This window comes from Ascaphus truei, chromosome 2, assembly GCF_040206685.1.
Source record: "Ascaphus truei isolate aAscTru1 chromosome 2, aAscTru1.hap1, whole genome shotgun sequence".
NCBI classification, from domain to species: domain Eukaryota; kingdom Metazoa; phylum Chordata; class Amphibia; order Anura; family Ascaphidae; genus Ascaphus; species Ascaphus truei.
Genome location: NC_134484.1, coordinates 409,733,514 through 409,757,737, shown reverse-complemented (window position 1 = coordinate 409,757,737; position 24,224 = coordinate 409,733,514). Strand labels below are relative to the sequence as shown.

The window sequence follows — 24,224 nt, the reverse complement described above, 5'->3', positions numbered from 1 at the left end:
ATGCCATGACGTCACCATGCAACGCCATGTGAATTTGTAGCGTTATTTCACGCTGAAGGAGGGCGGCACGAAGGAGGGGGGGTGCTTAAGAGCAGCAGTTCTGTAAATCCACCCTTGTATATGGCTAACAAAGAAATTCGTGGATCTTGGCAATGGATATTTATATATTCAAACAGGGACATCCTACACATCTGTAGTTTAATCTTGAAGCAAATTGGATGGAGCTGATTTTAATTGTGTACCCCCCCCCCCCCCCCCATCCCGGAATAAATGTTCCCAATTTGCTGTGCATCAGGCGGTGCTGCAACACGACTGCACAATCTTTAATTTTACAAATGAATGTTGTTGTATTTATTAACTCAGTATATGTAAAGGGGATATACTAACTGTTCATATCATTTCCTTCTTAAATTCTTTTATTTCTTCCCTTTTTTTTTTATATGTAAAGATGATATAATTTATGTAGGTATTGCTTTATAGTGTATGTATAACACTACTGTATTGTATAACCAACATGCATTGTGAAGAGGTCTATAAAATCTGATAAAAAAATTCAGTCAGGATCCCCCGATGGCAATATGAAAACTGCTAGAACAGTGGTCCCCAACACGGTGCGCTCCAAGCCTTTTGTGGATGCCTGTGACCGCAGTGCAGCCGACAGCTGCTGTGACCGCAGTGCAGCCGACAGCTGCTGTGTGCCGGTCCCCGCCAGAAGTCAGGCCCAACTTGCGTAACCGGTGTGGCACTGGAGGCCTCGCCCAAATGTAAGTGTATTGTGTGTGTGTGTGTACGCGTGTGTTAATTGGTTGGTGCTTGCCACTCTCCCTTTGGGCACAAAACAGTTCGGAACCCCTGCTCTAAAACATGCAGACCGCTCAAAGAACTTCTTTCTGCATCTAAAAGTTAAGCACAAGAGTAACCGACCTGAGGAACCGTCACTCCTTTTTACCAGTCGGAATTCGTGTCCTACCCTAATTAAGGGGTTATTCCCAGGTAATCTTGGCTGCAATGGAGGATGCTAAAGAAAAAACACAATGTAACTGGATGAGTCGCCTCTATCATTTTGTGCTGATCCCGCAGAATTGGAACAAGCCATTCTCCGCCATGTGTGTGTGTCTACCACTTTTTCATATGGCTTGTCACCCATTTTTCGAACGGATTGTTTTCGGTTTAGCTAAATGAATAGCAGTGCTTTGAAACTAAGGATGCCAGACGTATATATACACAGATCGAATATATTGTTTCACATTTTAGGATAAAAAGGACTATTCATAGTATACCTTTTTACAAACATTTCATTAAAAGTACAAAATATCGAATGAGCAACGTAACAGACATGGTCGTAACCAGCGCAGTGCGCAAAAAAAACAAAAACATGAATACCATCACTAAAATTTTGTGATAGCAATGAAATGTTTTATTACATAGCCTGGAACCTCAAAATTGAGGACAAGTGTTCGGTTGTGTAAGGCAGGGGGTGCTCAACTCCAGCCCTCAAGGGCCCCGGTTTTAAGGATATCCCAGCTTCAGCACAGATGGCTCAATCAGTGGCTTAATTGCACCACCTGTGCTGAAGCTGGGATATCCTAAAAACCGGACCTCTTGGAGGGGGCGTGAGGACTGGAGTTGCGCATCCCTACTTTAGGGGAGTGATGCATGTTAACCCTTTAAAAAAAATGCATTGCTGGTCCCTCCTTCACTGAAGAAGTTAAGCACATTAGCAAACTCTCCTGAAGTCGACACAAATAATTCAGTCTTGCATTATAATTACATAGTCCCAGTTAGCAAACGACGCTGGATTTTCCACGCAGCAGCTTCTCTATCATTTCGCTTCATCATTTAAGATGCGTTTCATAGATTCTCCATTTCATGCCCAAAAGTCTAACTTTGAGCAACACAACAACAAATATCACAGATGCACAGGCACAACACATACTCTTTTATAGTTAGGGGGTCGCAGCTAGCAGGGGAAAGGATGATGTACCAATTGTGGCATGAGTTATAAAGCAGGGGCTGTTGTGAGTTCTAGGGGGAAAATATATATTTACATAATTTTTTCGCTGAAAAAGAAAAATGACTGAATATCACAATGAAACATGATGTGATTAAAAGGAATGCTGGAAAAGTAGTGTAATTGGGATTGTCCAACACAGCCTTGTCACAAGAGATCAGGTACAGATCGTAAACAATCCTTGGAAGTTTAAAAAAAAAAGATGTAAAATACTTAGTACTTTCTGATTTTGGGATAGAAGGTGACAATCGTCTGTATTTGACCTTCAGCACCAAACAGGTCTGAGCACCAGAGTGCCACAGATTCACCACCTGGCATCATTGGTCATGTGATCACTTGTGTAATCACATGGTCACCAGATGTTTGTGATGTCCAGTGGAGCTCATAATTGCACACCAGGAGTATATGTAGCAGGCATTACATGACCTTAATGCTTGGTTGGATTGCATCTTTAAAGCACCAGTCCTATATATGTTTTCTCCAGTCCTCAAACTAAATACCACTTCAAAACTGTACTCATGTCTTTTTTCAGACATTTTAGACACTCAGGCCGAGCAGAAGCAGTGCACATGACATATAGTACACTGGCCATTGCAATGGAGCATTGTTTTCAAGTCTAAATTTGAAGAGCTATTAACCATATCTTAAGCTATTAATCACAGCGTGAAGGACAGTGTGGGACCAGTGCTTTAAATCAATACAAACATCTATTTCATACATAAAACATAATTGGAAACAGAGAAGAATGATCACTGCTTTGATTGCACTCAAAATCCTAATCAGGGTGTGAAGTGATGTCAAAGGTTAAAAATATTTTTTTTAATTATAATAATTTAAAATAGATCCATGAAAATATATGAGAACAATACACAAGCAGTGAATCTCTCTTCTGTTTCCAAACACACACTTTACTGTCAAACCTAGGCGGTAACAACGGGGTTCCTGTATCTTACCCAATATATATATAATGTTTGTATATGCGTTATACATTTGGCAGCTTTGCTAATGTAAATGATGTGTACAGAAATCTGATCATTCTCTTGATATAATAAACTCCAGAACAAAGGCTTCTCGTACAGAGCTCTGTGCTGCTCCGAAACACCACCAATGAAAAATAATAAGAACATTTAAAATGTTTGAGGCACCCATTTGGGTCCCGTTGTTGTTAGGCTGCAAACCAGTAAAATATAGATTCAGCTGTTAAAGCGCCAGTCTCACAAATATATATAGATGTTTGACAAATTATTTTTCACTTCCCATATTGATCTCTTATTTCCCATTAACGACGAGCCCCACTGAACGCTCTCCTTGCTACTAAATACATCGGGGTGGCCAATTCCAGTCCTCAAGGGCCACAAACAGGCCAAGTACTGGGGATCTCCCTGCTTCAGCACAGGTGGCTCAATCAGTGGCTCAGTCATTCTGACTGAGCCACCTGTGCTGAAGCAGCGATATCCCTAATACCTGGCCAGTTGGTGGCCCTTGAGCACTGGAATTGGCCACCCCTGAAATAAATCTGCAGCACCATCATCACGGCCTCATTGAAATAACTGCACCAATCTGCCCACGGGTACATGGCTGTTGCTAGCAAAATGAGAGGTGGGGTAGCTTAGGCCGCAGGTATTGGTCATTGTGCTGGTTTTAATGTGGCTTTGTGACCTTAACGAGAAAAGCTACTTACTGTAAGTTACTAACTGCCCTTCGCTGATGGAGGAAGGCTGGCAACTCATTGCAAATCAGAAGTGCTTCAGCAGGATGTGCAGGATGCTTCAGCAATAAGTGTCAAACGCTGCGCAAGGAGCGGTTACTGCTCTCTGGTTAACCCCTGGCTGGCAGAGGGCACAGCAACTCATTGTAAAGGAAAGCAGCGAGTTGCTGCCCCCCCACCCGCCCGATAACCATGGGGTTAGTGCGCCTCCCAGCGGGCGCGTTAACAAACGTAAGACGTTGGTTTGACATGCATTCTGCCATTCACTCTGCATCAAAATCAGTTTAAAGACCGTGTTTCCCCGCCATGGTCCAGGGTAAGTATTATGCTTTCAAATTAAAGGAATGTGCTTTAGTTTCGCCGTTTTTTTTGTGTGTGTGCGCGCGTCATGAGAAAACGATGACAGCACATTATGGTGTCAGTGCGGCGTCAAGTTGTTCAGATTTTCTCCGCTTTCCGTTCGCTTGTTTCTTATCTTCTTTCCATTCAATTTGTGCTTCTCCCTCCTTCTGAAAAGCATCTCCTGCTGAGTCCCTTAGGTGACTGCACATGTCTCGGGAGCCAGGTGGGCTCTTACTGTAACACAAGGCCAACCTGCAGGGAGAGAGAACGCGTGCACGTGGATTTCAGCACCACATATGCTGTATATCTTGATAGAAACAAATAATCATGTTACCATTATATTATTACTGGCTTTATGGCGTGTTTGAGAAAGGTACTCCAACATTTACCCGAGTGGGCATTTTAATCCCTTTATTGCCCGTTATAGCTGGTAACACAATAACAAAATGCTCCGGGCTCGAAATCAGGGACGCTCAACTTCAGTCCCCAAGCCAAGAATGCCAGACCAAGCCTTCAGGATCCCAGCTTCCGCACAGCCGGCTCAATCAGAGGCTCAGTCAAAAACTGAGCCTCTGAACCACCTGTGCTGAAGCTGGGATATTCTGAAAACCTGACCTGTTTGGGGGGGGGGGGGGGGCCTTAAGGACTGGAGTTTAGCATCCCTGCTCTAAATGACCCGAGCCTAATTATATAGAGGTACAAAACCTCAGTGTAGGACAAATTTTTTCTTTGTTTGACTTGGTATTTTTTTAAAACCCAAAATACTTATAGTAAAGCTCCTCCTTTTCTGTTATTGCTTTAAATCGCAGTATTCAAAGACATTTTTATCTTTGAAAGCAAGTGTACTGTATACTGATTAAATACATACTGTATGCTGATTAAATACATACTGTATACCGATTAAGTACATACTGTGCATAATTAAGTGCCGATTAAGTACATACTGTATGCTGATTAAGACTAGAAAAAACAGTTTCTTTTACCCAGTTGCATAAAGACGTTTCTATAACGTGCAAGTGTCCCCCTCACCTTTTCAGATTCCATGGCTGGACACCTCCAGTTGTACAAATAATATTGTAAGTTGCCGTCTCCTATGCCAAACTTCAGTTTTTCCAAGAAAGTTTTGTTTTCCATCAAATCTAGAGCATTGAACACGTCAAATCCTTTCTGCCAAGATAAGGACACAAGTCACTCCATTTTATTGCACAGAACTTACTGCACAGAACCTACTCCACACACAGTACACTTCAGCATATGGGTTCACATGATCATTATTGTTTTGTATCTGTCTCAGCTGTTGCATGACTAGGAGCACCCAAGGCAGGCAAACTGTGGAGACAGATTGCATGAATAAGCCTCGATGGACAGCTTATAGTGCACTATCCAATGCAATACATGCAACCAACCAGATAGCAGACGTAATCAATAACCTTTTAAATGAATCTGCTGCTTTGTACCTAAATGCATTTTTATGTTTTTGGTTTATTTCTCGGTCATTCCTAAAATGTAGTGCAGGAGTGGCCAACTCCAGTCCGCAAGGGCCCCCAACAGGTTAATGACTGAGCCACTATGTGAGCTACCTGTGCTGAAGCAGGGATATCTTTAGAAGCTGACCTGTTGGTGGCCCTTGAGGGCTGGAGTTGGCCACCCCAGGGCTAGTGTGGCAGGAAATCCAGGAGAGAGGGATGAAACCCACTTATGTAAATAAATCGGGGCATGAATCTCTTGGTCATGCTCCTTTAATTGTACATTTTGATTTATTCTACCCAGCAAGCAGGGGGTCAATGGCCTGTCCTGCCTTGTACTAAACCTTGTAGCAATAGCAAGAAAATAAAGTTACCAATTTGGCAATAATTAGTGCATCATTCATTAGGTCCAACAAGGGGGTCTCGGTATGGATGTTGTAGAATGAATACGCCGCTTTGAGCGTTTTATGGACCGCATGGTGCATAACGGTTGAAGGTAATGTGTAGAAACTGAGAAAATCTGTTAAAACGCCATTTGAACTCTGAGGGGAGAAAAGAAATAAGAAAAACATATTAGCGCATACAAAATGCTGGCTGCACGCTACAGTTACAGCGGAAACGTTAACGCTATCCAGGTGGCGAGGAAGCACTTGCAGTCGCGTTCCTTCAATACATCACTATTAGGCACTAAAATCACATGCGCTTTATCCCCTTTAGGTTAACGTTGGATAAAATCTCGGGGTGCATATACAGTATGTAGAAATGATAAAATGCTGGTGCATCAAAATGGCAAAGATGTATGTGATGCCGGCTGCGATACATTTTAATGGACCAACACAAGCGTGTATCAGCAAAAAATCTCATTTGTGAATTCCTGATAATCATATGTAACGTGTCAGCCCATAGCCTCCCTATTGTTCACAGCAACCCCACACCTACTCCTGTAGCAATATCCTAAGGCAGCAATCCTGCTTGCTGTGTTCTTGTACATCTTCCCTACTCCCCACCGAGATACTTACCTCCGTAGGGGGTGCAGGTGTCTCTCTGCAAGTTTAAAATGTCCCGGTCGCCAACAGGAAGCCCCCGGGGATGACATCACGGCTTCCTATTGACCCCGTGTGAAATTTAAACGCTGCTGCCTGCCCAGAGGCACCGGCGCCCCCTACACAGAGTTAAGTATCTCGGGACGCAGGGGGTGATTGGAGCTGAAGTGAATGCAGTTCAAAGGGAGGCAAGATTGCTGCTTTGATTGCGAAGGTGGGACTTCAAAGCAAAGACAGAAAAAGCACAAGTGGGGGAAATGAGAACCAAGAGATGGTTTCTATAATGCATTCAAAGTGTCCCCCTTGAAACATAAATATGCACATATCATTACATATATAGGACTCTATAAAATATAAGGTTATTACAGTGTCAATTTAAACCAAAGCAGGAGTCCTCCTTTTATTCAACTCCCTCTAGAGGGCAAGAGTGGTGTGAACGCCTCCCGTATTCTCATAGAGCAGGCCGCTTTCTGGGCTGTGTATTGACAAACTTCAATGTCAAACGAAATATAGTCGCAATAAATTGCTGTTTGTTTATGCCACTGAAGCATCAATCTGCGCTCCTACTTTTAAAATAATAATAATAATTTTAACCGTTTCATTTTTTTTAAAATCATAATGTATTGACATCGAATCTGCTTGGAGAATGTGCTTCCCTGTCATACCTGGGGATATCACAATGTAAAACTGCTGCTGTCCTTGGGTTTGCAAAAATAGCCGCTCACGCATGTGGCTGCATCTCAATTTGCCCTTAGACCAGGGGTGGCAAATGTCAGTCTTCAAGAGCCACCAACGGGTCAGGTTTTCAGGATATCCTTGCTTCAGCACAAGTGGCTCAATCAGAGGCTCAGTCAAAAACTGCATCATCTGTGCTGAAGCAGGGAAATCCTGAAAACCTGACCTGCTGGGGGGTCTTGAGGACTGGAGTTGGCCACATCTGCCGTAGACAATTTACTGCGGGAGGGATTCACAATGATGAACGTGTTCAGCAAAGTACTAGTAAGTCTTTAATAAGCATATCTTGTAAATTGCCGCTGCCAGGACAATGCATCGCTGGCTACTCTGCACGGGAAGAGAGTTAAAGACCAAACCAGTAACTGGGTACAGAATTATTATTTTTTAATTGGAGGTCTAAAAATAGTTTGGGGTTGGAAAATGGAGCTGCAAGTGTGATTTCCACCGACATTTTGTAGCTGTGAGTTGCTGGACACGGCTAAGAAACAATCCTAGGATGCTTTGCTTCCAGAGAGGACTAAGATGCTTTGTTAAGCAAAGTGTGGCAGCCCTTACTGCCAGCAAGGAGACTAAATAAGGCCGATTCAGCACCATTTCCACAGCTGTTCTGTGTCAACAAACCTGAATTATACAGTATAAAAAAAAAATGCAAAACGGAATTGAAATTGGAGCAAAGTTTGCTCCACTTGAGTCCAACGTTCAAGAAAAACTTCGGAGAGTTACCTCAACAACAAAGGTGTCGATAATGTGATCCTGAGGTAGGAACCAATGTGATACCTCCTCTTCATCCATGACAGGGGCAAGGTTAAACTGGCTCAGATAGTCGTTTAACAACTGCTGAACCATTTGAATGTCTCTTCGTTCCATTGCTCTTAAACCTGCAGTCTTTGTGGCCTTGTTAAAACGCAGAAAAGAAGAGAGGCAAAGTGAGCATGGCTAATAACAGGTTACAGCACATTCCTTTCATTAGGACACAAGGGGATACTATAATTAGAGCAGCATGCAATAATGAATACTCTGACACTGCATGCTAATTGGCTTTATCAACCATCAAGACGCTATTGCAATTGTTCCTCAACCTTTTCATAGCAGTGGGACCCTTTAGGAATACACAGTGACCTTGCAGAACTCTAGCCTACTTGTCGTATGTACATACTATTGCTATGGAAATACAGGTATTTAAATACATTAACAGCTTTTTATACTTTTTTAACCACCAAGATAAAAAATAGGGCAAAATGAAAAAAAATATTGGGTTGTGAACAATAAAATGTTATTACCCCAATTTTCTCATGCATCCCCTTTGTGACTGTCTAAGACCCTTGTTCCATGGAACACAGGTTAACAATCCCTGACACAATGACACAGCTTTTACAAGCTCTCCATCTTCAGGATGATTTGTGGGTGATCTGCACAAGCTGCTGCTGCTGCTGCTGCTGCTCACCCACACACGGCCTTACGTTCCATATTAAAAGCCCTGCGGCTCGCAAACACATGGTAAACCATTTGGGGACTTTACACAGAGTGCAGTGTCCGGGCAGCCACATCCATTGCTTACATCTGGCAGTCTGTACAGCTTCATTGTTCTTTGTAATGTCATATTTCTACTCAGATGAGAAAACTTCACTTCTACCAGTTTCCTGGGATTCAACGACCGATGCCAGTATCTGGAAAAAAAAACATGTTTGTATTTTTTGTTTGCCGACACTGGGTGGTCTCCAGCAGTATTTGGAGCGCCCCGTTGGGTAAACTCCATCTCCACTAAATGTAATAATATACATTTTAATATACATTTTTAAATTAAATGATTTAGATAAAACTTAAGAAAAACTAATTTAAATCCAAATTAGCGCTCAACAAGTCACAGCTAAGGGGGCCGGGAACATTCCCCCGTCTCCCCTATGATCTCTTGTAACCTTAATTCTAATATGTATATAGGGCACTTTCATTAGGGTGGAACTTCATATCTTTGATGTCAATATATCAATTGGATTAATCACGATCAGTGAATAAATAAACTCTTAAACTAGGTTTGCGCATATATACAAAGGGAAAAAACGTGAATTAGTGAATAAGTTCTGTGGGGGGGTCCCCTGTTTGTGTTGAGGACAGTGGTAATAAACTCACTGGGTTGATAATTTCAACACTCAAACCACAGAAAGTTAATAAACTGCTGCAGTAGTGACAAAGAAAAATATCTTTGAAATAAGCCACGCGAGTGAAAACAAATGGACGGTTTTGCCCTCGTTGATGACGAAATAAATATGGCTGTGCATATAAACCTTTAGGGTTCCCCCTCTCTGCTTGTGGTTACCTCGCAGGCCCACTGGTTTACTCCCTAAACATCTCGCGGCTGTGTGTGTGCACATATGTTAATAAGTGAGTTTTATAAAGGGTCCCTCGGTGATATTGAAGACCATGAGAATGAACTCATTATGTAGTTTACTTGTCGCAATTGAGCCGCAGATACTCAGACGAATGCCACGTTTATGTCAAGGTGTTTAGCTTCAAACAGCTGCAGCCCGAGTGGGAAACAAAACGAGCAGTGTGATCACTGCTGCAGAAAGCGTGTAAACATAGCTCGTAATCCCGGTAGAAGACCAAGCAGTACTCTATCCCTCTACTAGGGGTTGCCACATAAACCCGCATTTTTTTTAACTTGCTCAGCTGTTAGGGTCTTTCAAATAATAGTAATAGAGCTGTAAGTAACAAGACCGCAACCTGTGTTGCAGACGCGCTACTAAACGGATGACTGTGACATCATCACTACACCGACGCGCGTTTCGTTACTTCTGCGGGGGTGGGCGGGTCTCGGCTACCCCCAGACTTTTACACACATCATGGTTGTCATAGCAACCGGATTCAGCGGGGGACGTGCAGATTGAATATGTCATCTTATGTTGTATTTTACTCATACTGAGACTGCTCAAGTTAAAAGTAGGATATGAATACGGCAATTAAAAATGGATTAAATCAAGTTTGGGTCCGCAGTTGTATTGCAGTTACCCTGGGTGTTAATAGCTTCATTGTTAGCCTCTGCAGTACCAGAAATATCATGTTTGTTTTGTACTTGCAGATATGGCACTTAACAGAAGAATGATTCATATTGAATCTATAGATAGATATTGAATACCCTGTATTCTCTTACCCAATTATAACTATGATAATAACCTATACAGATATTGATTTTGGACAAATATAGGAACTTACATTATAAATCATAATGTTCACAAACGTTATTCATATTGATATTACTGTTCTCCAGGGTCACGGATTAATAATGAATTCAGATGCCCTCTTGTTTTCACAAACATATTCATCATCAGGCAGTTGGAAAGGTAAGTATCACTCCTAACTACAGTAACCATCATAAATTTGTAGGGTTTTCACTTGCTCAGTCTGATTATGAATTGAACCTTTAGCCTACAAATTGACGAATAGAGGCATATATGGAGAAAATGTATTGTACAGATCTCCTATTGACCTAAGAATTATCGATGTTACATTAAACTAGTGAACTTTTAGGCATGTGTACATCCCATTGTCAACACAGATTATTCATATTGATATTAATGTTCTCCTGAGTCATAAGTTAAAAATATATTTAAATGCCCTTTGTTTTCACCAACATATTCATCATCAGGCAGGTGGAAAGGTAATAAAGACAAAAAGGGGGACACCTGGTGTTCAGATTAGGTTGGAAAGGTAAGTATCACTCCTAACCATCATAAATTGAGATTTTGTTTTTCAGTCATTCCAATGATGAATTAAGCTTTTTATTTATGATTGAATATTTAGAGGCATACGTGGGTGATATGTATTATACAGACCTTCTAGTGACCTGAGAGTTATCAATATTACATTCAACTAGTTAACTTGTAGGTGTTTTAGTTATTTCAAAGGAATGTTGAATATACAAAACCTTCATTCAGACCTTGCGGGGTCAAGGTACCTAGTGTATATACCCATTTCGCCTCAGATCTTAATAGGACATTGTCAAGGTCCCCTTTTCTTATCCCCAGGGAAATATGATTTATTCCCTGAAACGTTAGGCATGAAACGTTTCCTCTATGGGCTGAATTGATATGTCAAGCTATGGGGGTGTCATGGTTGTTTTTAAATAGAGCTGACATGTTCTAAAACACGTCTTCTGAATTGACGTGAGGTTTTCCCCAACGTATTTGACCCCACAGCGACATATAGCCAGATAGATCACTCCCACACTTTTATAATTCATGAAAGGTACATATCGTTGTGGCGGTGGCAAGCCATGCCAATGCATTAACCCCCTCAAAGGAGTTTCAGAATTGGAAGAATTCTAAATCTTTCCAAATTAAAAAAAACATGAATTGTAAAAGTGTGGGAGTGATCTCTCTGGCTACATGTCGCTGTGGGGTCAAATACGTTGGGAAAAACTCACGTCAATTCAGGAATGAGCACCTATCAAAAGCAGGCACCAGGAATGTCACATTCAGAAGCGTGGTGCACTCACTTAAACAATACTGGCCACCCGTGCAAAGTGGATCCCACCGGCAGTCCGAAAGAATAAAGAAGCTGGCACTCAAGTGGTCTTGTAGAAAATTATCAAAAAGATTGACTGATGGTAGATCGACGTTTCCGTCCGCGTGCAAAGCGTCGGTCTACCATCAATCAATCTTTTTGATATTTGTCTACAAAGACCTGTGGCGACTTCTTTATTCAGCAGGAACGTAAAGACATCTCTGGAGAACTGCTGCGTAAACACGAAGAGAAAGAGCCGCTGGAGAAACCACAAGATGGCTGGTAAAAGAAATACAAAGACACTGTGTGTCGGTGGGAGATACGTCCAGTCACATCGCGCAACAAACACGGAAAATGCAACCGGGTGAAAGCAATCCCCGATCTGACCTATTTGGAGCATTTTAGTGAATGTTTAATAGTTATAGTAACTTAGACCAGGGCGTCTATCTGTGGAAAATAAAGGGTTTGCTAGTATACTTGATAGGTCCTCGTTATAAATAAACAAAAAAACATACAATATATTCTGAAGCTGGAGTGATCTGGGATGAGCTTCGAGTCTCGGCGGCTGCAATATTGAAGAGTAGATGCATTTTATTTTATTTTTAGCACATGAATGTTGATTTCCATGGAAATCAAAATGTGACCACTACTGGACAATATCACAGACAATTGATGACAAAAATATGGTTTATGATAAAAGCGAAAAAGTAAAGCCAACAAGAATATTCTTTTTTTGGAAAGGTTAAGTTGGATCACACCCTACAACTGGTGCTTGAATGAAGAAGTGATCCATCAATCCTAATGATTGCTTTTATTTGATCTACAGGTACCCCGAGCTCTTCTGTATTTCCCTGGGTTATGTCTTGCACGATGGCACATATTCACTAAGCAGCACTTAGCAGTATAAGACAACTTACAACCAATCCACTGAAATAGGCTGAAAAAAATCTTGACGCCAGAAGGTGCCTTGTGAAATAGCATCGCTTCAATAAATATGGCCCTGTATGGCTTTAAAGCAATGAACTGACTGGGATATATCTCTATATCTACCAATATCTCAGATTACAACAGTGTTTATTGGAGGGACATCCAGGCCAGATTTCAGGGGGGAACAGAGCTTTAGGGAGACTGGTGTGAGGGAGAGGTGCTCCCTGCAGCTCCCATGGTCAGGAAGAAGACGTTCTGTGTAAAGATATCTCCGCGTGCATAGGAGCCCCCGTGTGTATAGGCGCCCCCGCGTGTATAGGCGTCCCTGGGGTTATAGACGTCCCGCGCGTGGAGAAGTAGCCTCTCTGCGAATGCTGCAGCTGCAGACTGGGATTAACCTGTTGCTGACAGATGGAAGCCGCCTGCACAGGACTCCAGCTGGGACATTCATGTAAGCAAGACACTTTATGTTGTTGGACCCCCAACGCTAAGGTAGAGGAACTGGGGTGTTACGCGAGTTAAACACTGGGCTGGTGAATACTAACCTGCCTACAGGTTAGAGTTTAAGTTGGAGCTAGGCTATTATTTTTGGTTGCTCAGTTAAAGGGCCAGCGCCCTATTCCGGTCAACTAAGGACAGGTACCTTGTACAATGAATAAACCTCATGAAACGCTACACACTCGGCCTTCACCGATTCCTTTACGCCCGAGAGAAGATCAGAGCACAGACAAGGAGGGTGCCTTGTCACAAAGTGTGTATATATATATACATATATACATATGTCGCTGTGGGGTCAAATACGTTGGGGAAAACCTCACGTCAATTCAGAAGACGTATTTTAGAACATGTCGGCTCTATTAAAAACAACCATGACACCCCCATATATGTATATATATATATATATATATATATATATATATATATATATATATATATATATATATATATATATATATATATATATATATACACATACATACATACATGCATGCATACACACATACACATATACACACACACATGAAACATACATACCTACAAGTAGACACTGGTTTTGGAAGAACAACACCTGCTGTGTAAACAGCCTGGAAAATGCCCTCCAGGTTCACTCTCCTCGTTATCTCGCGGATCAGCACAGGCGCCACGCGCTTCGAGCGCAGCTTTTTATGGACACACAGGAAATTGATTTCTACCATCTTCTTCAGGCTGCCGGGAAAAGAACAGGGGAAGTGTGAGAGCGCCAAAATGTATAACCTGCAGCGCAGTGTGAATGTTCCTGCGTGCGGCTGCCCGGTAAAGACATGCCACGTGTTTATGGGTTAGGGGGCGGGGTTTTACATCTGGAAATGGAGCCAATGGCAACGCATGTAGTTTTTCTTTGTGGACCAACATTTCTGAGGTAGCTGAAGCTAAACAATGAGAACAAACAATGAAAGTATCGTCTAATCGGGAATATAGTCATGTTTTTCTGTAGATCTCAGGCACAAATTCATGCCGCAGAGAGATTGCAATCTGGTGTTGCTGCCTGAGCCACAGGGACAACGTGACTTGTTAAAGGTCCCAAGAGGAGGTGACACTGGGATTTCAGGTGCATCTGCTTCAAAAGCAATGATATTACAATTCTTCTACTACTTCTCTTTACAGTAACATGGCATCGAAATTATTAAGGTTTCCTCAACTCAACCGGATCGGTGCTATGGAGAACGAGCGCGAGCTTTGCCTGACGTACTTACGCATCATAAATACGGATAGTAGCAGGAACAGCGCTTATGAAGCCCACTAACTTCTTGTTGGAGGACACCCTTACTCCGCAGTGCCACTGGGATAACCAGCCAGGAGGTCGCAGAGCCCTGTAATGGGTTTCATACAGATGTTTAGTGCACACGCGTTTAACCCCTTCTGTGCCACAGAAACCTAGAACAGGATGGCCGATGGTGAGCATTTGGCCTACCCGGTCTGTCCATTTTCCATTAAGGCCCAGATTTACTAAACAGTGCTGAGCCATAAGGCACCGCCCCAGCCTTCACTGGAGTGGGTCATAGAATTTCTTATGGCTTAACAACATTCAGTAAGTCTGGGCCTAGTCTTGTTTTGATAGCTGCACCCTCTTTACAATGAGGCCATTTCCTCACCTCAGATATTTTCCCACTTCCTTTATTTGAGTCCCCTTCACTGCCTCTGCTAGGAGGCATCCCAAGCACGTACTAGCTATCCAATGTAGTACTTCTACAACCTTCTCCTGAATCTACCACTATCCATATTAATGCTTCCTCCTCCTCCTCAGTGTACACGTTGAGGCATTATGGTGTTTCCTGATCAGATACTGTATACATATATATTTAAACAAAGTATACACCATATTAGTTGCCTAGCATTATTTTAGTCCCATGTGGAGATGAGGCCTCCAATATTTAACGATACTCTGAGTTGTTGGCACAAAATAAGTTAAAATAAGCTTAATAGTTTATACTTTTGGACTCCCATCACAATGACTTAATTCTTTAACTCATCATACACTTACACTGTCCCACCCCAAAATATAAGAAAGTTATAAGAAAATTAGCGTTTTAGCTCCGGAGTAGAAACACAGTTGAAGATATATATTTTCAGTGTACTATACTTTCATTATTGGTTCTATATTACAGCCTATTCATATTAAGAGGGGACATGTAGCCAGGACATATGATAAACAAGCTGGAGTATCTCAGCTTCCCTCGCACTGCTACTTTTGGGTGTAGCGATTAACACTATGTAACCCCTCTTAGCACCAGAGTTGACACAGTACTCACCACTGTAGAAACTCAGGGGAATAGTCAAATCTGAACATATTATCATCATCTTCAACGTAATTTTCGTTCAGCAATGTATACAGTTCTTTCAGCTGGAAGTCACACATGAAAAAGGGATACATCAATAAGTCACCCCTTTTTAAAGCAGCCACCCCCCCAGAGAGATAGAGATAATAGAACAAAAATAAATGCGCATTAAAGTAGGTTAATACAGGAGATACAAATGTAAATGTGTAATCTGATAGTGAGAAAATACAGTGATAAAACCCACAAAATCCAATAATTAACCTAAGAGTGTTACTAAATATATTACGATAAAATAAACAGTGTAAAAAAGTGCTCAAATGTGTCAATGAAACAGTTACAGTGAGATGGATACAGTTAAAACATGACCTCTCCTGTTGACACCACACGAGTCTGCAGCTATTTAGTAGAGATCGCCCAGCATCTCATGCACTAGAAATCGAAAGAAAAAAAAACAGTGCACAACTCGTAGTGAATTAAATGTGATTATATTGGCTCATCACAGGTAAAATAAGTATCGTACGTACACTTAGGCTAGGTCCCCAGTGCAGCCTGCGGAGCGCGCGGCTGTGCGCGCACCTCTCACCAGCCCCTTACCTGCTCCCTGGCTGTCGCCAGCTCCTCGCTCCCTGGCTCACTGCGTACTGTGACGCGTCAGCCAGAAGGGGCTACAACAGAATTGTGATTCCGTGCGGCGACGCGTCACGTCGTGCACCAGGGAACCAATCAGAAAGACTGATGGGTGGAGCTACTTATCTGGTCATTCGCTATGTATATCCAGGTACTCACCAGCAAGCATGCAAATGAGTCAGGCGGTTCATTCCTTCATTGCAGGGTATTTGCCCTGCTACAGAAGGCTTTGTGTATTTTATGGGGGGAGGCAGAGTGGCACGTGGGAGAGCGACTGTATGGGGGGAGGCAGAGTGGCACGGGGAGAGGGACGGCCCCCCATCATGGCTGCGCCCACCCGGCCCCTCTTGGCCATGCCCCCCGTTCCAGAAAAAGCTCCCTACAAACCGGGGTGAAGCGCCGTCAGGACGCAAGGCGGCCATGCCAGCGCGTGCAGCGGGCCTTAGATGGAAAATATCAGGCAGTACATGTTAGGGTTGTAGGGAGAAGCTTGTGGGGAGCGCAGATGTCACCATATGTGGGGAAAGAAATACACATAGTGTAGCATGTTCTACAAATTCAACAGTCAATTCAAAGAATCACGATTGGGAACTTACACTTTCCCAGTCAGAGATCAGCAGTGGAGATAGTAATGAAGACTTGATTAGTGTGAAGTATCAGGAATCGGCAGCATAATCCCTCAATGTGAAAAGATAACACACTTAGTGCAACATTGCATGTTCCAGTAAAATATTTATCAGAGGCAATAGGTATTGCACTTACATAAGGCACTATGTGCATAGTCACGTAACAATAGTGATGCGCAGCTTGTGTATGCCTCCAGCCCTGCTCCCAAGGTAGCGTCGCGTCACTTCCGGTCGGTCCGTCGCGTCACTTCCGGTCGGTCCGTCGCGTCACTTCCGGTTGCTCGCAAAGATGGAATCACCAGGGAGAGGGGAAGATGCTGGGTACACTTCTCAGGCTGCTGCAGGTTCAACTCAACGCGTTTCGCTGACTTGGCAGCTTCGTCAGGAGTTCTTCCCCTCTCCCTGGTGATTCCATCTTTGCTATCGATCGCAACCGGAAGTGACGCGACGCAACCTTGGGAGCAGGGCTGGAGGCATACACAAGCTACGTATCACTATTGTTACGTGTCTATGCACATAGTGCCTAATGTAAGTGCAATACCTATTGCCTCTGATAAATATTTTACTGGAACATGCAATGTTGCACTAAGTGTGTTATCTTTTCACATTGAGGGATTATGCTGCCGATTCCTGATACTTCACACTAATCAAGTCTTCATTACTATCTCCACTGCTGATCTCTGACTGGGAAAGTGTGAGTTCCCAATCGTGATTCTTTGAATTGACTGTTGAATTTGTAGAACATACTACACTATATGTATTTCTTTCCCCACATATGGTGACATCTGCGCTCCCCACAAGCTTCTCCCTACAATCTACAACAGGAGGAATTGGATCTTCTCCACAGAGGGTTGAGCAGCGAAGTTCACTTTAAATATATATTTTTATTATTTATCATTATAATTAATGAGCACTTTTTTATAAAAGGTTTTTATAAGGTTTATTATTCACATTTTATTGCACCTCTATTAGAAGCGCCTCACATTTTCTTGTTTAGTACATGTTAGGGACATGTTACCACTATGAAGCCCACATCTGGTCATCAGGGGCACAGGATCTCTGCATCAACTGCTTCCAGATGAAGACGGTCCGTGGGTCCGCGGTCACTTTCACTCCACGAAGCAGGTACTCAATCCCGTCACTCTCCGCTCTGTCCCGATCCCTCCACTCCAATAACGGGGGGACTATGCACTGATAATATAACGTAGGGAAAAACTCCCGACACAATACCAAACTCTTGCGCCGTCAGTCGACTTGGACACTCGTGGCAAACACTAACGTCACAGATATGCGCCTTCATGCGACTGGTAGTCAACCGGAGCGTTCAGAGAATATCTTAAGCCACAGCGTAAATCGGAGCATACATAAACTGCAGCTATCTTGTCCTATGCGTTTCGTAAGGGTTACTTACTTCAATGAAGTAACCCTTTCGAAACGCGTAGGACACGATAGCTGCAGTTTATGTATGCTCCGATTACACTTTCCAGCTCTCTGTCAGACTATAGGACTGTGGTTTAAGATATTCACTGAACGCTCCGGTTGACTACCAGTCGCATGAAGGCGCATATCTGTGACGTTAGTGTTTGCCACGAGTGTCCAAGTCGATTGACGGCGCAAGAGTTTGGTATTGTGTCGGGAGTTTTTCCCTACGTTATATTATCAGTGCATAGTCCCCCCGTTATTGGAGTGGAGGAATCGGGACAGAGCGGAGAGTGACGGGATTGAGTACCTGCTTCGTGGAGTGAAAGTGACCGCGGACCCACGGACCGTCTTCATCTTGTAGCAGTTGATGCAGCGATCCGGTGCCCCTGATGACCAGATGTGTGCTTCATAGTGGTAACATGTCCCTAACATGTACTGCCTGATATTTTCCATCTAAGTGTACGTGCGATACTTACCTTACCTGTGATGAGCCAATATAATCACATTTAATACACTACGAGTTGTGCACTGTTTTTTGTCTTTCGATCCCCCAGAGAGAGCAATTATTTTTTAGGGGGGGTTACCTGCATTGAATCCTGGGGGGCCCGTAGACCTGAAACACGCTGCTCCAAGTTCAAGGAACCCTCCCCCTCCCCGGTTACTGGGCAAATAATTTATAAAAAAAAAAAAAATCAACAAATCAAATCTAAATATGGCCATGATGGCTCAGACACAAATTTGAGGAGATGCCACCTGACTGCCTGACTGCGACCCTATTGTTCTCCGTGGCAACCTCCGGCTTAATCACGAGTAAAGCAACAAACTATACAGTATAAAAAAATATTTTAAAAAATTACAGAAATCCAAAAAGTCCGCAGCACTCACAAACTGTTGTCAAATGCAAAAAGGTTTTAATGGAACATCACAAGCATCAGGGGTAGCAACAGCAAAAAATGGAGCGACGTTTTGTCCTACTTGAGAGGGTCTTGAGTGCTGCGGACTTTTTGGATCTCTGTCATGTATATATTTGTTGCTGGATGGTGATCCTGGCTGAACTGCAAGCACCATGAATGAAAAGATAAGTTTTTTTACCCTTACCCCACTTAGAGTGCCCTGAACTTTCTTGTGTGTTTAATATATATATAAACCCATGTGCCAACATGTGTCTGCTCGCTGACCGCTTGCTTCGTTACGTCAGACCTCACTGCTGCCGGTGTATCACAAAGAATCGTCCCTCCGGCAATTCAAATGAACAGCCTGTGGTTCCTGGCAGGTTGTGTTGGTTATTTCGTGCGGCTCAGGGAATGTCTTCCCCTTACTGGCAAAAGACGTATGAGCTAGTCCACCACCTTAGTTCCGCAAAAACAACCTGTTTTTGCAGTGAGGTCTGACGTAACGAAGCAAGCGGTCGGCGAGCAGACACATGTTGGCGCATGGGTTTACCAATACAATGCTTTTATTGCATTGACAAATTGTGAGTGTGCATTTGTCTTGTCATTTTTTATTAAAACTTTGTATTTGGATTTTACATATGGATCGGGCGCTTTTCCTCTTTTTTCTCTAATATATATATAGATATATATATATATATATCTATATATATATTAAGCTCGAGCAGCACAGGGTGCGGCGTCACATTACTCTACACCTTGAAAAGAAAAATAAATCAAAACTGAATTTTTTTTTGGTTTAACTTACCACCTCAGCGTTGCTCAAGTCCAGCGTGTCCCACATAAAACCCTGAGGCAAGGAGTATGGCTCTTGGCGGATGTTATCCTTGTCAGGTTCCACTGGACCGTGACACGTTATAATTTCGTCTAATGCAAAAACATAAAATATGTATATGTTTACCATACACCGGAGTGACATTGGGATGAAGCAATGCAGAGTAACACTATTCTATATACAGTATTGCACACCCATCACTGCTCGCTTAGGACTGATACTTATAGGTGCAGTGCCAAACAGAACCAAAGTGAGATAATAGCACTCTTCTGTGTCATTGTTAAAACGAAGCACTTGAGGCCTCTAAAAAAAAAATAGGATTCTTTAATTATTTGTTTTTTAAATGGTAATTATTGTGATTAAGTGTATGGTGGTTCACTGGTCTTCTCCATTACCTCTCCCTTTTTAGCTGTCACATTTGACATACCGCAGCACACATTCAACCAGGTGGAGCAAACCAGACTGATGCCATCTCCCTCCCATTCAGTCTCGTCTATACAAGTGAAAAACAACGGACATTTTCTGCACTTTCCAAAAATGATTGAAATACTTGTGCTCATCACATTTATTTACGAACAACGGCGTCAATATCCTACTCCGAATGTGTATCAGTACGTGGGGCTGCTCCTTAAACACATTTCTACAGGATGTAAACGTGAGGTGATGGAATTTGGGGTTTGTGTCGCCCTGAGTAGTACTCTCCTGCCCTCGCTCTTCTAAACCGGGTCCTTGCAGCAAGGACATTGTGGCGTGGCCTGGTGGGAACACACATTTACAAGCACTTTTTCGAGACCCAGTGCCAGGCGGGAATGGGAAATTTGGCCGCGGCTGTCTCAACACGACCGAGTTCCCTCCGGTGTTTAGCCGCAGAGGGACCCTCCGCCGCAGCCGCCGGACCCTCTGCCGCCGGCCTCTTCTACGAGAAGGTAAGTTTTAGGGTAGGGGGTTAACTTTAGGGGTTTTAGCGGTTAGGGTAAGGGGTTTTAGGGTAAGGGGTAGCATTAGTATTAGGGGTTTTTAAGGTGAGAGCTAAGGTGAGGGACTTACCTTGGCGGTGAAGCGGCTGGCGGTGGAGGATCCCTGCAGTGAGGTCCCTTGCGGCTAAACACCGGCAGTCACTTGGTCACGGTGAAATAGTCGTGACCAAATGTCCTGGACCGGTGCCAGGCCCTTGTGACTGTGAGCCAGTAAATGGACCTCCCTTTGCCTCAGACACAAACAGGCTGTAAGCATTGGATTCACAGGGCAATTCTATTCAAGAACGCGCACGCTGGACTGAAAGCGTCACACACACACAGCGATTAGCCAAAACACAGCCATAATCATTCAACTAAACCAGGGGGGCAACTCCAGTCCTCAGGGCCACCAACAAGTCAGCTTTTAAAGGATATCCCTGCTTCAGCATAGGTGGCTCAATTAGAAGGACCGAGCCACCTGTGCTGAAGCAGGGATATCCCCAATATCTGACCTGTTGATGGCCCTTGAGGGCTGGAGATGGCCACCCCTGAACTAAACAGTCCAACCATAGAATATTCCACCTCTTTCAGCACTGAAGGGCATAAACAATGCAGCGCACACCTCCCTACAGCTCACTCATTTGAAAGGGCAACAAGGTATGTTAAAAACATAGCACTGTTTATTAGCCCACTCTGGGCACAGCAATCCTATGATGAAAGTGTTTGATTGCGTGCACATTAAAATGTTCCGAGTTCCTTGTGACCCGGTGGCTCGTGTCTCGGATGATTTCTGGCCTCTCCTGCATCGGATCCCTGCTACAACCCTCAGTGGGATCTGAGCAACCTGAACGGAAGAACCAGCAGCAGCACCGTCCAGGGCTCATGGGAGCGATGTTACAATTGTGAAGTTCCCGCTTTGTCTAGGAGCCAAGTATTCATTATGAGTAGACTCTGCGCTGTAAGATGCAGGGTCCTGCTCTTTAGGATGCTCACTGTGCCCCCTAAGGCCGCGTTCACACTGGGGACTTTGCGATGCAGCGTGCGCGTCCGCGCCTCGGTCTGCTGGGCGATGTGTGATCATCCCCAGCAGATGGAATGATCCGACACAAGGCGACATCCTGTGTCCCCACACCTAGAGAAGCAGCCTTCAGCCCCACAGCCAGAGGCAGCCTTCAGCCCCACAGCCAGAGAGGCAGCCTTCAGCCCCACAGCCAGAGAGGCAGCCTTCAGCCCCACAGCCAGAGAGGCAGCCTTCAGCCCCACAGCCAGAGAGGCAGCCTTCAGCCCCACAGCCAGAGAGGCAGCCTTCAGCCCCACAGCCAGAGAGGCAGCCTTCAGCCCCACAGCCAGAGAGGCAGCCTTCAGCCCCACAGCCAGAGGCAGCCTTCAGCCCCACAGCCAGAGAGGTAGCTTTCAGCCCCACAGCCAGAGAGGCAGCCTTCAGCCCCACAGCCAGAGAGGCAGCCTTCAGCCCCACAGCCAGAGAGGCAGCCTTCAGCCCCACAGCCAGAGAGGCAGCCTTCAGCCCCACACCCAGCCTTCAGCCCCACAGCAAGAGAGGCAGCCTTCAGCCCCACAGCCAGAGAGGCAGCCTTCAGCCCCACAGCCAGAGAGGCAGCCTTCAGCCCCACAGCCAGAGAGGCAGCCTTCAGCCCCACAGCCAGAGAGGCAGCCTTCAGCCCCACAGCCAGAGAGGCAGCCTTCAGCCCCACAGCCAGAGAGGCAGCCTTCTGCCCCACAGCCAGAGAGGCAGCCTTCAGCCCCACAGCCAGAGAGGCAGCCTTCAGCCCCACAGCCAGAGAGGCAGCCTTCAGCCCCACAGCCAGAGAGGCAGCCTTCAGCCCCTCACCTAGAGAAGCAGCCTTCAGCCCCACAGCCAGAGAGGCAGCCTTCAGCCCCACACCTAGAGAAGCAGCCTTCAGCCCCACAGCCAGAGAGGCAGCCTTCAGCCCCACAGCCAGAGAGGCAGCCTTCAGCCCCACACCTAGAGAAGCAGCCTTCAGCCCCACAGCCAGAGAGGCAGCCTTCAGCCCCACACCTAGAGAAGCAGCCTTCAGCCCCACAGCCAGAGAGGCAGCCTTCAGCCCCACAGCCAGAGAGGCAGCCTTCAGCCCCACACCTAGAGAAGCAGCCTTCAGCCCCACAGCAAGAGAGGCAGCCTTCAGCCCCACAGCCAGAGAGGCAGCTTTCAGAAACTTTACAAACGCCAAGTACCAATAAATATATATTTCTTATTTGCAAGTCTGCACTTTAAAAAAAAAAAAAAAAAAGATTATTTATTTTATTTTAGAGCATAAATATTTAGAAAAATGGGGCCAGAAACACTGCCACAATATTTTAATGCAAAATGTCTTCAAATGAGGAGCTATGATTGGCTGCTGAAACTGACGTCGCGCTGCTGCAGCCAGAAATCACAGATTCAAATGTCTCCCGCTAGTGCAGCAGCGATGCCGCCGCACTTTGCAGCCAATGGTAGTTTCAATACTGAACACTACCATTGGCCGTCAGGAATCTGTGACGACCGCGCGCGCACGTCGTGTAGCGTGCTCTGTGAGCGGGGCCTAAGGCTGCGGCCCCAGTGCCTGCGCTGCATCCGAGTCTGTGAGGCTGGCGGCGCGTGCAGCCGAGTCCCCCGGTCTGCAGTGAGCTGCAGGGGTAAAAACAGGAGGGGAGTGACGAGGGCGCGGCCGTGACGTCACCCGGCAGGTTCGCTCCCGTCATTGGCTGAACCGCCGGGGTGGGGGTGGCCTAGCGCTCCGTCACGAGTCCTGATCTCAATTCTCTTGAGAGCAGGAGATACTGTCGCCGCAGCGCAGCGCCCCCCCCCCCTCGCAGCAGGCCCGGCGCCCCCCCCCCCCTCGCAGCAGGCCCGGCCCCATTGTGGGGCGGCTCGTGTCCCCGCAGCGTGCGCCGCAGGAGCCAGCGGGGACCTGGCCTAATGCAGTGTCGGTGTTTCCCAACCTGTGCTGCGGGATTTCCCCGATCTCAGAGCAGGGAGAATGTGTGTCTATACCAGGGGTGTCTCAGCAACCAAGCATTAGGAGTAGGGGTGCCACGAGAGAAAACAGCGTGAGAACCTCTGCCCTAATGTAAGAAGCAGTAATACAACGTGTGCTCATGCCAGTCAGTCAAAGTAATATGGCTTTATCTGTCAATCATATTGTGGCAGATAAAACAAGCTGAAGTCACGTGTCACAGCGCAGATGTTTCTTCCACTAGGATCTTTCAAATTCATTTTTTATTTATATGGTTTTTTTTTTTAAATGTTTAAGTTTAACTCTTAACAGTTTGCACCCCACTGAATGATTTCATTGATTTGG

General features: G+C 44.7%; 1 protein-coding gene across 3 annotated transcripts in view; it reads right to left on the bottom strand.

The window, feature by feature from the left end:
- Positions 1-688: 688 nt before the first annotated feature.
- Positions 689-24,224, bottom strand: part of NMT2 (N-myristoyltransferase 2) — a 66,519-nt gene continuing 42,983 nt past the window's right edge. The window contains exons 4-12 of one of the 3 annotated variants that reach the window (XM_075587426.1): positions 19,922-20,040; positions 15,522-15,613; positions 14,466-14,582; positions 13,768-13,938; positions 8,864-8,972; positions 8,029-8,199; positions 5,902-6,069; positions 5,091-5,228; positions 689-4,313 (exon numbers count right to left, since the gene is read on the bottom strand). In XM_075587426.1, the coding sequence (XP_075443541.1) occupies positions 4,293-4,313; positions 5,091-5,228; positions 5,902-6,069; positions 8,029-8,199; positions 8,864-8,972; positions 13,768-13,938; positions 14,466-14,582; positions 15,522-15,613; positions 19,922-20,040 (1,106 nt within the window). In that variant the 3' untranslated portion in view covers positions 689-4,292. The remainder of the gene's footprint in view (positions 4,314-5,090; positions 5,229-5,901; positions 6,070-8,028; positions 8,200-8,863; positions 8,973-13,767; positions 13,939-14,465; positions 14,583-15,521; positions 15,614-19,921; positions 20,041-24,224) is intronic. The other 2 variants (XM_075587424.1, XM_075587425.1) reach the window with 2 other exon arrangements.